The sequence below is a fragment of the Centruroides vittatus genome, unplaced genomic scaffold (genome assembly GCF_030686945.1).
Source record: "Centruroides vittatus isolate TY-2023 unplaced genomic scaffold, ASM3068694v2 contig_880, whole genome shotgun sequence".
Taxonomy (NCBI): Eukaryota; Metazoa; Arthropoda; class Arachnida; order Scorpiones; family Buthidae; genus Centruroides; species Centruroides vittatus.
Genome location: NW_027122572.1, coordinates 879,021 through 893,180, shown reverse-complemented (window position 1 = coordinate 893,180; position 14,160 = coordinate 879,021). Strand labels below are relative to the sequence as shown.

The window sequence follows — 14,160 nt, the reverse complement described above, 5'->3', positions numbered from 1 at the left end:
TAATTATAATAGTAAATAAGTGAACAATATCGATTAGAATCAGGAAAGAAGAATAGAGAAAATACACTTTTGCCCAAAATTAAAGCAACCAACAAATTCTATGTAAAATCAGCACCGGGAAACATGAGTAGATGAAAATTACATCATACATAAGTCATGCAAATGAGGCACTTTAGAAGCACACCCATGCGATAAAATATAATATACTATGCATACAGCGTAATCGTTTTTGACAAGTAATCGTTTGCTAGAACCACTAACAGTGAGGAAGTGTCCCTGATATAACTAGCTTATCAGACATGCCTCAGAGAAAGCATTCGAACGATTCATTGCGATGGTGGGACGTTTATATCCACGTTTTCGGCATTTACAGTACATTTGTGTGTGTTACTTTAATTTTGGATACGAGTGTATGCTGATTTGTGTTTAAATAAATGAAATCTAAAATAAAATCATTTGTCAATAATCCTAAGAAAGAAAACTTGAAAGGAAAAAAATAGAATTTTTTTCCTTTATTATAGAATTCTGTATTCTACAGGGGTTCCATAAGTCTGGAAGAATAAGATTATGCTGATCTTTGTTTATTCTTTTAAAAGTAAAAGCATGGTACGGAGTACGGAGAAATAAATTTAAGTTATTTTGATGGCGGAACAATCAGAGCGAAGTTGCTGATGAGTTTAACAGGCTGCATCTAAACCGATGTGTATGATTGGTGGAGCGTCTGGATGTAGCTTGCTATACTCTGGCAACTTCACGCTAATTGCAGGTTCTATCAACAAAATGATTTAAAATTATTTCTCTAAACTCAGCCCCATGCTTTTACCTTTAAAAGAAATGTCAGCATAGTTTGTATGGTTTCATATTATACTACTTATCCAAAACAGAATCAAACTTTGAAGCATCGTATTCAGATTTAAATTTTCCAGAAAATTAAATATATCTATCACTCTGTACATACATCATCCAAAGGAATAACCATAATTGTGCAACGAGTTATCAAACAAAATTATTAGGTACTCCTTCCACTATAAATATTTCTTTAAATTTTATCCTTATCTCGGCAGCCGTTTGTGTGTGAGAGATAAATATGTTTAGTCATATCGAAATGTTAAAGATAAATAATAGATAAAACAACTGAAGAAAGAAAATTATCAACAAAGAAATAAATAAACTACAAAAAAATATAATGACATAAAATTTCTATTGTAAGAAAGTAAACAAAGGAAATACAATATCTTAGTTCTTAAAAACAATTTCTTGGGATAATAAAGCCATTTTATAAGAAATTTATTTTTGGATCCTCAAGTAGCTTATTCAATAGACTTGAATGTACAGTGCTTTAATAAATTGTTCTAATAATTGAAAACAATTATAAGTATTATATTGTACTGTATATATGATATATAGATTATATATTTTATACACAATATAATTAAATACAACAATTAATTTTGCTTTAGAAGAATAAAGTAGAAAATTTATAATAGTCATTAAATAGAAAATTTTTAAAAAAATGTAACAATTTAAACAATTTATTAAAATACTTTTCTATTTTAATCAATCTCTGTTATTAAACTTTTAATAATAATTTTAGATAAAAACATCATTATTAAAAATTTGTTAACTACAAATCTTTGTCTCAATTTTTCTAAATTATCTGAGATGAACTTAATAATTTGAAATTATGAAAATTATAAGTTGTGTATAGAATATATTGATAATAAAATAAAATGTTAAGTGTGTTAGTAACATATTATGTGCTTATCGGAATCTAAAGTGGTCAAGATCATTGCAAGTAGCAACCAATCAGAGAGTGTTTTACAAATGAATTTGGCAAGAAAAAAACCAAAGTCAGCATCATAAGTATATTCATGAGAGTAGTTTTTTAAGAGAATTTTAGTTAAGTAAAAGGATCATTCGGAGCAATGAACATGAAGTCAAATGAAATTTTATGTAATTAAGCGAAGTCTTATAATTTCAGTAAGTTAAATTTGTTTTTAAGATATTTTATAAATTAATAAGTATTTAAAATAACCTTTTAAAATTTTTATAAATTTTTGTGTTAATTTATTAGAATAAACAACTTTTTAATTAACTAGTTGACCGTTTTATACTGTTTCATGATTTTCTATATAGGTTAAATAAAATGTGCTGCAAGTTACATTAATTAGAAGAAAAAGTAGTTTTATATAATTATAGAGAAACTTTAATACGTAATATTTTTGTAAGAATAAAAATTCGTTGAAAAATTATTATGTTTAAAGGAAATGATTCGACATTGCTCAACGAATCGATACCTTAACCGTCTGTTAAATGTGAACAAGGTCGTCGTCTTGCCCCATTTTCTGGATGGGGCTGCACAGAGTTAAGTAGATCAAAACCGAAGAAAGTTGAAGGTTGCACCAATAATGACACGAATGGACAGCGAAAACGATTTTCTCAAGGACGATGACGTAAATAAACGTTTTCTCAAGATACATGTCTCGGTATATAAACAACTTGGTTAATATCAAAATGCTACAGAATAGTCATGAGTCTTTGGGTAAGTCGAATTTATAGTTAAAAAATATTTCACGTATTTTATTAAATATTCTAAATTTGGGCAATGAAATTATTTCAGCCTTATTTCTTGCTGTTGCTATACGTGACAGTGGGATGTAGAAGTTTGCATTCTAGTCATCACGGGCATGGATACGGAGAACATAAACATGGAGGTTCCTCATATGATTCCGAAGATGGAGAAAGTCATGGAGATTACGAGTCTGATGGTGAAAAAAGTCACGGTGTATATGGACTAGAAAAAGTTGGAGGACACAAAGCAAAGGGATCTCACGGAGGATTAAATGCATTTTTTTCTGATTTTCACAACAGAGGATTAATAGCTAGAGACAGAGGATTCGGATACGAAAAGGCTTACGCGTACGACAAACAAGTCGCTCTTAAAGACATCGGAGCCAAGAAATCCAGTATTAAAGGATTACAGAGAGCCAGGGAGCATCACGGGCATAAGAAATATTCTGATCATGGAGATTACGGACATAAATCTCACGACAGTGGTGGTCGACACGGTGCATCTGGATATTCTAAAGAAGGCTCGATCGAGGGTTCTCACGGAACTTACGACGATACTCACATTAATTTCGGACACAGTGATCTTATGCCCACTTATGGATATTCATACAACCAGTTTCGCCAACCAGGATACAGTTACTCTTACTGAATAAACGGTTACATGTGAGGAATCAATGTCAGATTTGATTAGAAATTGGATTTCTGTACTTTCTTCGGTATGCGGAATTGTTTGATTTTGATAAATTACAAAATTAAACAATTTTTTCGTTCTGTGGTATTGTTCCTGTTAATTCTTTCTTAAATTATTAATAAAATTACTACATTTTTAAATACATATTTATAACTGAATTCTGTAAAATCTTTACGGGAATTAATGAAGTGATTAAAACTTAATTTTTTAAATATTCTCTAGTTGATTACATTCATACATGGCATAAATAAACTGTATAGACCGAATTTTCGAGTGTTAAGTCTATAGTATTCACTTCAGAACAACTTTAGGATATAAAATTGTTAGTTTTATTTTTCACAACTTCATTGCTTTTAAGTGCTTTATTTATAAAATACGTAAAAAGTTGTTATTTTTTTACCAATTTTTAATAGATTATATACCTTTGTAATATGAATAATTCTTTAAATGTAGGATTTAAACACATAACAACATAAAAAAACGATATTTTTTGAAAATGTTTCATACGTCCTCAATTATTCCAAAAATACATATCGTGCCTCGAATGGCCCATTTCATAAAAGAGGAATGGGTCATTCTGATAAATTATGACGTCATCGGACAAATTCCTATTTCCTGTTGCCTCGTGTTTAAACAAAAACTGAAGAAAAAATTTGAAATAAAGAATTTTTTTCACCACACTTAGTTACGATAATGTCATACATTTAAAGGTACTTAATACTTTTAAGAATATAAAAATTAGCTAATAAATTTTTATATTATAACCTTTTATTGTATAACATTTATTTATTTGTCCATTATTTTATACGAGCGAAAAGCTATTTTTAAAAATTACATAATTATCGATTTAAGTCATTAAAATATTTATAAATTCCGAAAAAATGAGAGCCACCATATAGAAATCGTGTTAATAGTTATGAATTCATATTATATTAAATAATGTTTAAGTAATAATTAGAAACTGTCATTTAAGTTCACGTAAGGTTGCAAAATTTTCATAATTTAGTCATAATTATTATGCATCATATCTATACTATTAGTTTCTGCGTGTTTTTGAAAGTATTTCAACTAAAATTTGCCAATTATATGTTCTGTTTATTCTATTATTTTTGCCAATTATATGTTCTTGTTTGAAATTCTAAATCGTTCCATTTAGAATAAGAAAATTACGATTAGATAATTGATGAAAATCAGATGATAAAAGAGGTTAAAGAGAATATATGATGCTAAATAAGTAGTTGAAGGAAATCATACTATAGACTCGGACGGAGATAGAAATAATTAAGCTAAATTAAATGCGATTAGTATTTAAATTCTTCAATTTATAATATGTGGTTGTTCATGAAGTGAATGTTGGAACATTCTTATTAAACACAATTAAAATGGTTGAGAGTAAAACTAATAAATACAGAATACCGTCAAAGATATGATTAAAAAATATTTCCGTTAAAAAGTTCTTCAAAACATTTATGAATCATAGATTTTATATTTATTAATTTTTTTATTATTGTCCTATGCGCCCTTTTTTTACGCCATTATAGTTCGCCCAGACCCATAATAGGAGTGGCCAGATAGTGAGGGCCGACATGAAAAATTTCTGGGGTTTTTACCATGTCTCCCCTACAGCTGTAAGTTGACATCCTATTCCGTTTGTTCATTAATTTTTATACCAGCCATTCGAATTATCGTCATTAATAATTAGATTCTATGAAACTCTTCTGAATCACGAGATATAAATAATCATCATTCATAAATATCCACGAAATCAGGAATTCCCAATCCTTTTTTCCTTGTCGATTCCTTTCCAAAATTATGTTTAATCCTTCGACTCATTTCTATGCTGGTATAAAGTAAGAATAAATTATAAACGTGATGAAACAAAAAATCAAACAGGAATTAATTAATATTTTTTAAACTTAAATATCAATCAAAAATTGAAAAAAAATGTTACTTTATAAAAATTTAAGATATATCAATTATTTATTGTATATCGTTTGTTCATTTTGTCCAAATTGACACTGGTAATTTATCGATTTCCAGATAGATCAGTCGGCATTTCGAGGACCATTAGCGACTAGATCGTGGGGTCTAAACATACCAATATCTAAATTATCACGCAACGTATTCGATTGAATACATATAATTGCGTGAGGTCAATCATTGTAGACTTCTCTAGTTTATAAGGCATTTGATTCCAAAGATAATTTATGCATTTATTTATTTTTAAACCAATTGATCAACTTAATGATTAGAACAAACAAAAAAATGAAGGCTTGTCGTTTTAATTAATGTAATTCAATCGAAAATTTATTACGTTAATAAATTCATATTTATTCTTAAGAAAAAAAAATTATGATAATCAAAGGATTTGAAGAAACGATCCTATTAATTTAATTATTTTCATTTTTTTTTCTACTTCTATTCTATTATGTTATATAATGAATTATTATATCACTTAAAATTATTTTATGGACATAAATCTGGATAGTTATATTAATTAACATATTGATGAAAACAGTTTTAATAATTACTTTCGTCTCACGTATTGTTAAGATAAAAAAATCTGTTGACTTGTAATCTATTAAAAAATAATTTGCTATTTATTAACTGAAATTAAATATGAAATAATTCTATATCATATTTAATAATTGCACTTCTAAACCTTACATTTCATCAAACTTTAGGTTGTTATGAAATGTCGATTGTGAAACTTAGTGAGTGGAAGATAGTAAAGATCAATGGGCTGCATTCCATTGAATGTGCTTTTCAATCCTAAACAGAATAAGTCATTGTAAATGTCATTCTTCTATTAGTTAATTTAATTGATTGCTTAATATCATTAAATGCTAACGGCAATATTTTATCGAATCATTTTTCTATTGAATTAAAACGAAATAATATCACATTTATCCACGGTATAAATTCATTTTTAATAAAAAGTACTTTCGTTTCGATATGAAAACTTTCATCAGTTAATGTTCAGAACAGAAAACAAAATAGAACTATTAAGTCCAGAACAATTTAAAATTTAAAAATTCAGCAACGAGTGAGTAACTTTTCCGGCTGTTAAACAGGAACTTTTACAGTATATTTTTAATTTTAATAAATAAAATTTTGTGGTCATCTGTTGTGAAATTTTGCTAAAAAACTCTTTATATTTTTAATTATTATAAAATGGCAAAAAGCTTAATTTTGAGGGTAGGGATGAGTTTCATAGAAAAAAAAAAAGTGTAAATGCTAATAATGAGTAAAATCTTCATTACGTCCGACTTTCTAACGATAAGGCACATGACACCCTTTTACTCCTCTCCTCTTCCACTTTTAACCACTAAAATTTAATATCGTACATGCCTCTTATACACAAGCTACCGTAGCAAATTTCGTTTCTTCATCATTACCCACCTTGAGATATTAAACAAAATAAACGCCAACATATATAACACATCCATGGAATGTTTTCCTCTTTTTTGGATTCAGAAGTCAAAATCGAAGGTTTGCAAAAAATCCGGAGGATCAAATTTGACATGATTCCAATACTTTCACTTGTTATGTACACATAACAGCTGAGAAAGTACAAATAAAACGAAAAATTTGTAAAATTAACTTTGTTTCTTGGTTTATTTTAGTTAAAAAAATTAACATTAATACATAAATTTTGGAGCCTGTGTGTATAAGTAAGTGTAAATATAAGCAACTATATGCCAACATAATATTTTGTATCAGGATGTTTGTTTGTTTGTTTCTATGCACGCCTAGGCCGTTCTACCAATTGCTACGAAACTCGGCAGTTACGTTAGCATACTTCTAATTTAGATAATGTCGTCCATTCCACGCTAAAATATCGATTGGATTTCTATGTATTAATTAATTTCTATCTGCATGCGATTTGCTTCGTTTGCACGTACCGCCATCTGTTGGCAAAAAATTTAAGAAAATAATAAACTAAATATAATTCTTTAAAAAAAGGATATACAGTAGACCCCCTATAACACGGGTTCATATAACACGGCGAAAAAATTGAGATTGTATTCGTATAACACGCTAAAAAAAAGACTCGTACAACACGGTAAAACGTCATCGCCAGGATTGGTCGAATCTGGACCAATAGCAGATATTGTACAAACCGTTGAGTATAAACGAGCACTGGACCTACTAAAACACATTTATTATTCAACGGCCATAAAAATTATATTTTTATTAATGATGTCTCCAAGGTTAAGTTATTTTTCTGAGAAAAATTCGCTAATCAGGAAACACGCGTCCGCCGTTCGATGAGCCGCTCCGCGACGAAAACAAGCTTAAGCAATGGTATCGAACGGTTCACACTCGGTAAGTAATCCTACAATTTTTTGTTTATAGCATAGTTTATGTGGATTATTCCTAAAAAATTATACGTGATTTGGAAATGTTGAGTCAAATTAGTCTAGAACCGATTAATTTTATGAAAGAAAACCTTTCAAACAGCCGTAGCCACTAAACTGCACACGTGCCGGGCTGTGATTGACACGTGTGCAGCTTGTGATTGGACTCGTACAAAACGGATTCATATAACACGGAACGTATCTATCGTGTTATAGGGGGGTCAACTGTAATTTTAAAACATATATGTTATATTTACTTAATTATTGCGACAATGATATAACTTGAAATAGACGCTCTGTCATTACTACTACAGATAGCACTTAGAACTTGCCTACGTGGAATAGAAAGTGTTACCCTGTAAAATGTCTATAAGTATTTAATTTTTCACATCGAAAAACTCGGGTTTTTCATTTCTGAACGGTACTTTCTTAATTCTAATAACCGAGCTTTTCATTAGCCGAGTGGATAAAACCACCGAACGTCAGGTAGTCAGTCGGTCGTGGGCTAGCGTATCGCTAATGAGCCGGCACGTGTTTTCCCGGTTTTCTTCATGTTAGTAATACCTAGGCTAAATATAGCCAGTTTTACATAAAAGTCTGCCTGGGATGCACTCCCCCCTTGGCAGATCGCTTACGTGTCGCGTTGTTGTAACCAAATAAACCAAACTAATTTTAATAGTTTTTCTATAATCGCAATATTTACGAGAACACTTCCCACGTTGTTTATACAATCTGTTGCAAAAATCTAAACACTTTACTAGGACAGATCGATTTTTGTCGTATCGGGATAGAATTGAGGCGGAGCCAGAAAAAAAGGGGCGATCGTTACTTGCCGGTCATGCCGACACGGAAAGGCGATCAAAGAACAAAGCAATCGCAATCGATTGCTTTGTTCGTTTTTTGCGCCTATTTTCCGTTAGGCGTACGCAATGCTGTTTTTATTTTTGACCCCTAGTCCTAAATTCCTTTAGGCGCGCTCAGTCGCATCAGAGAATACATATTGTCGCTATAATATCTCTGTATATCGAAAACGAAGTCAGGAACCCCTTTTTTACATTTAAATAGACCCTGATTCCTCATCTCAATGAATAGAAAATGACAAAGTTTTATCAAAATTGGCCCATTAAATGTTGAGAACGAACTGGAATCTAAAAGCCCATAGAAGGCGTGCTAGCGACCGAGGAACATCGCACGACAAAGTCGCGCGATATCGCTTTGTCGCGCGAACGCACGGAACGACCTTATATCTCGAAAACGAAGTCATTGACCCCCATTTTTTATTGCATTTTTAGATTCCTCATCTCAATTAATGGAAAATGGCAAAGTTTAATCAAAATCAAGCAAACAGATTTTGAGAACGAACATAATTCTCTAAGCCTCATAGAAGAAACTTCGCTAAGCTCCACCTCAATTATCACATAAAAGCAGTTATTCTCACATTTTTTATTTATTTAAACAAGTCATATGAAGTCCAGCACATACTATCCATCACTTTTCAAACATTAATAGTTGACCAATATTAATTAATTAGCAGTGATTGATCATACTCTCTTCCAGGAGGAAGTCACAGACTACTTTTCGTCGAATTACTTCGACAAAAGTCGCTTCTTTTTCTCGGACCAGCGTATGGTAACATTTGATTACGAAAATTACATAATACAAGGTTACCGGCGAGCACAAAATATGTTTTAAGTGGTATTCGAGGGTGCAGAGTTTAAATATTTGGTCCGTTTTTCGCTAAATTTGATTTGGTTGACAGATTACCGTTTGATATTCGACTGTGAATGGTACAGTTTCTTTTAGAAAAAAATATAATATCTGAAAAAATTTAAGATATATTTTCGATTTCTGTCAACTTGACCAATGAAATTGTGCGATTTCGTACCATCCGAGTATAGCGAAAAAACATGACATTGGTAGGCTGAAATATCCATACTCTTTATATGAATGTTTTTTATATTATAGTATTTGATTTATATAGCTACAAAGGTTTAGCTTACTTAAGGGTTTATCATACCGAATGACCAATCTAACACATTTTTAAACTTCTTTATTCCTCTACTGTACACAATTTAAAGAATTTTTAAAATGTGTTAGATTGGTCACTTAGTGTGATAAAACGCAAGGTAATCTTCCAAGTTATAAAATCAAATACTATTAATATAATAGAAGAGTTAGAAGTACGAAATAATCTATGTCGGTCCTCGTCCCTCATCACCCGGCCACCCCATTGTGGGCCTGGCCGAACCCATAATGGGCTTGCTATAAGAGGCCCTCTTAGTGCCCACAGGGCAGAAAGAGTTAAAAAAAAAAGACCAGGCAACGCTGGGCTTACTTGCTAGTTGCTTATATATGCACAAACATGATATAACCAACATTTTAGACGTAATTTAACGTCACTAGAAAAGCTTGCAGTAATAAAATTTAAAAAAAATAGTATTTTTTATTTAGGACACGTTATTATTAACTCTATTCATCTGCAACAATCTGTGTGGTATGCCTAAATATCACATAAGAATATTTAAAAAATTAAAATAATTTTTATAAATAATAATTCAAATCATTTTATAATAAATGGTAGTCGAATGTCGTTAGGCTGATGATGGCCCATTGAATGGGTCGAAAACGTTTGTTTTCATGATTAAATTTAAAGTTCTCAGCGTTAAGGTGTGTTTGTTTTATAATAGCCGAATGATCTTTTCTCTTCTTAAATTGCTACTTTTACATAACTGAGGTAAAGAGCATAAAGGATTAATTCGATGTCATTTTAAATTACAAATTAGTGTTAAAACTACAGTAACCAATGAAATTCTATTGACAAATTTTCTGTTATAGGTGTATATAAAACAGAATTAAAAATAAATAAAAAAAACAAAAATTTTGATAACATTTTCTGACATTATGATGTGGAATCAAATCGAATAAAAAACTATAAAATAAAATCAAATCGATTTTATATACTGTAGAAATCTTAATTCCTTATAAAAACTCAGGCCAATGAACTGATCAAAGAGGTAACTTTCAGAACTTTCCTCTAATTAAAATGAAGTACTGTATTTCTTTAATTAGTGATTTTTTTCCTTCCAGATTTCCGAATAGAATCGATCTAATGAATTCTCAAACTTGTATATAATCCACTCTATTAATTAATATAAACTTCTACTATCCTTCAAAATAATAATAATAATATTTACGATAAAATAATGTCATTGAAGAAAACATCAAATCTTAAATAAGTAAATAAATAGAATGAGATTCTAGCTACAAAACTTTCGAGTCTTATATTTCAAACCGAAAATTTTAGCACGTCCTATTGAAACATAATATTTAAACAATGAAGAACAGTACGACACATATTTATTTCTCGTATTACTTGCCGCCATCTGGTGACTAAAATTTAAATTTTTCACCAAATCAAATCAGAATCGGGCTTATTTATTTGCAATATACATCAACTACATTATTAATAAATAGAAGATACCAAGTAAATATTATGAGAGTTTTTTTTATTAGATAATTCCAAGCGAATAAATAAATACATAAATATTATAGAAATAAGAAAAAACGTGATTATGATACTTTAGTTTTATATTTCTAAACAGAATAAAATTTAGTATATGTACAGTATATTATTTATGTTTTGTTTGATGAAACCGTGTCTCGTTCTATAATTCAGGCTTAGTAAACAGTAGTGTTGTGTTGTATTCCAAAGACACTTGGCAAGTTTTTCTATCAAATATCTTTATTTAGTTGTTTAGATAATGTTCTAAGGAGTGTTCGTTCATTGAGGTGCGTTCTTAGGTACTTCAAGTCTATGGGAAGTTTTTCTATCTCACCTTGTATTTTCTCTTCGTGTTTGTAATCCTGGTGTTGGCTTCTTTGCATTTTTGTTTGATGAGTCTTGCCGTTTCTAGTTTCCGTTGATTTGTTGATTTGTTTGATAAACTCCTTAGAACATTATCTCGACTAAACTAAATAAAGATATTTGATATAAAAACTCGCCAAGTGTCTTTGGAATACAACACAACACTAGTGTTTACTAAGCCTATATTATTTATCTTTTTAATTTTCCATTTCGTGAAATTTCAATATTTTATTTATTGAATATTCTTTTCTATGATTATGTTCTACGAAAACTGTTAATCTCTTCTCACAGAATATCGACTACAACAAAATCTTTTCATGAAAATTTGCTTTCTACATTAACTATTGTCTTTCTATAGTAAAAGAAAAGTTATTTCATTAATTAATTATTATGCCTTTGTGTCCATTCTATCGTAATTTAAAATTTATTTTTGCATACTAGTATACTTGCATCCATAGTTCTCAGTATAATAAGTCCTGTTAATATATAAAAAAGTACTAGTATACAAAAATAAATTTTAGAAAAGTTATTTCATTTACAGCCAAATCTCGGGTTACGAACGCCCCTGTTTACGAACAAAATTTTAAACGCCATATTTGCTTCGATTGCGTCGATTCAAATTGCCGAACAAGCTACTGGGCAAGAGCCGTCCACGGACGGTCAACTTCCTATACTTCCTGTGTTAAAGAAAGTCGACCAATCAACGATAGGACTACCGATTCAGAAGTTGGCGGCGCCCAGATCGCCTTGCGTCATGTAACCAATCATCGATGGCGTTGCTATTTAAATTACATTTCAATCGCATGCGGGAAAGATACTATTAATATTTCCGTTTTTCGATACGCGCCACAGTTGAATTTAAATCTAATTAATTGATTAATTGACATTGATATAATATAAATGGTATACAAGAATTCGTATTTAAATATGCTTAAGTTATATTAATTGATAAAAATTTATTAATATTTATTAATACTAAGTATCTAGTTAATTAAAACTAAAGATAATAATTAAATTTAAAAAATAATAAAATAATAATTAAAACTGACCTTTACACCGAAACTTTAATATGTATATAGAATAAATATAGGCATAGGTATAGATAAATTATATATAATATTGTATTACGTTTGTAGGCATTTTTATGGATGAAATACAGCTAAAAACGTAAAGAAAGGTTTTGTTTTGGGGTCGGAAACGGATTAATTCATTTTAAATTGTTTCTTATGGAAAAATTTGTTTCGGTTTAAAAATAAATCGGTTTCCGAACAACCATCTAATTAACCATCGTAAAATCGCTGGTGTAATTGGTAATCAATATAAAACATACTTAGAGAAAGATCCCAAATATACTTATTGATTTATGAGGTTTAAAATTCTGTAGAGGTTTAGACGGGAAATTAATTTCTATAAAAGGAACCGCATTCTTTCTAAATTTTCAACGATTTGACGCTTTGCATTACTTGATCTCTCATAGGAACTTTCAATTGAAAGGAAATAATTACATCAGTTCCTTTTCTTTTGATTTATTCTACAGATTCCATTAGATTTTCTGAAAATACGAATCTAGAACTATAAATTTTCTTTAAATTATTAAAGCTTTTAGAATTGGATACTGTCTTTCACAATGTGTGTGTAAGTATGAAATCACAGAGATCTATCTAAAAACAAGTCTTTTTTCCGTCAAAAGGCTGCACGCTTATCACAGTACGAGGATCCGACTTTTTTGGTTCAGTTGCGGGTTAAGTCTTCCTATTACAAGCAAAACTGTAGCCGAGCACATAACCTACAGTTTGGTGTTGCCTCGCATCACATAATTAATAAACAAGTTTTCGTGTGCATTTATAAATGTTTTCCTGTAGAACAAATAAGTTATACAGAGAAAACACTTTTACATTTTAAATTTGTTTAAGTCTTGATAGTAACTGATATTTATTTTTGTTGCTACAAGTAATGGCAAATTAACGTAATAATTGGCATCTAGGTATCAACAGACCTCAGCATTAATAATCAATACACACAAAAATATGTGAATTCAATGCAGCATACTGCAATATAGAATAAAAATGCATCATACGTATTTCGCGAATAGAGAGGAATTATAATGATATCATTATTAACCCTCCTCGGTTGCATTTAAAAATTGTTACATGTATATTGTTTTTATATGTGTAGGTCTTACTACATACGCCGATCACATCGACTAGTGTAAACAGGCAGTCGCCGATTGTTAGATACTGTTGCTTCTAGTGTTAATCAATTTTTGTTTTTTAAATGTGATTACGAGGCGGGCTTTTCCTTTATATTTAACGTGGGTTCTGTCAGGTCCACTATGGAGGCGGCAGGATGTGAGGGACAGGACACACTGTTCATGAAAAATTCCTGTGGATTTGATCGCCAAAATTCTGTGCCGGGTCTCCAGAGAGGTTTAGCTCAAATCCCGTCATATATTAGTTAATTAAGAATATCAAAATACACGTTCGCACCACAATATTAACATAGTATCTTGTTTAAAATTTCGCTTAAATAACAGTCTCCTAATTCATTAAATTCTCTTAGTTTATATATTGAAGTTACTCAATTTTAAAAATGTGGCGCGTTATTTAGTTCAGAGAAATATTCTAGAATCGGGGATGTACTTAAAATAAACTTTTTCATAAAAAATAACGAGG

The 14,160-nt window shown here is 30.2% G+C and overlaps 1 protein-coding gene across 1 annotated transcript; it reads left to right on the top strand.

Moving 5' to 3' along the window:
* Nucleotides 1-1,969: 1,969 nt before the first annotated feature.
* On the top strand, nucleotides 1,970-3,322 carry LOC136983307 (filaggrin-2-like). The gene is made up of 3 exons (XM_067280005.1): nucleotides 1,970-1,980; nucleotides 2,265-2,542; nucleotides 2,621-3,322. Exons 2-3 carry the CDS (start codon nucleotides 2,531-2,533, stop codon nucleotides 3,218-3,220), a joined length of 612 nt encoding a protein of 203 aa, XP_067136106.1. The 5' UTR covers nucleotides 1,970-1,980; nucleotides 2,265-2,530; the 3' UTR covers nucleotides 3,221-3,322.
* Nucleotides 3,323-14,160: the final 10,838 nt, after the last annotated feature.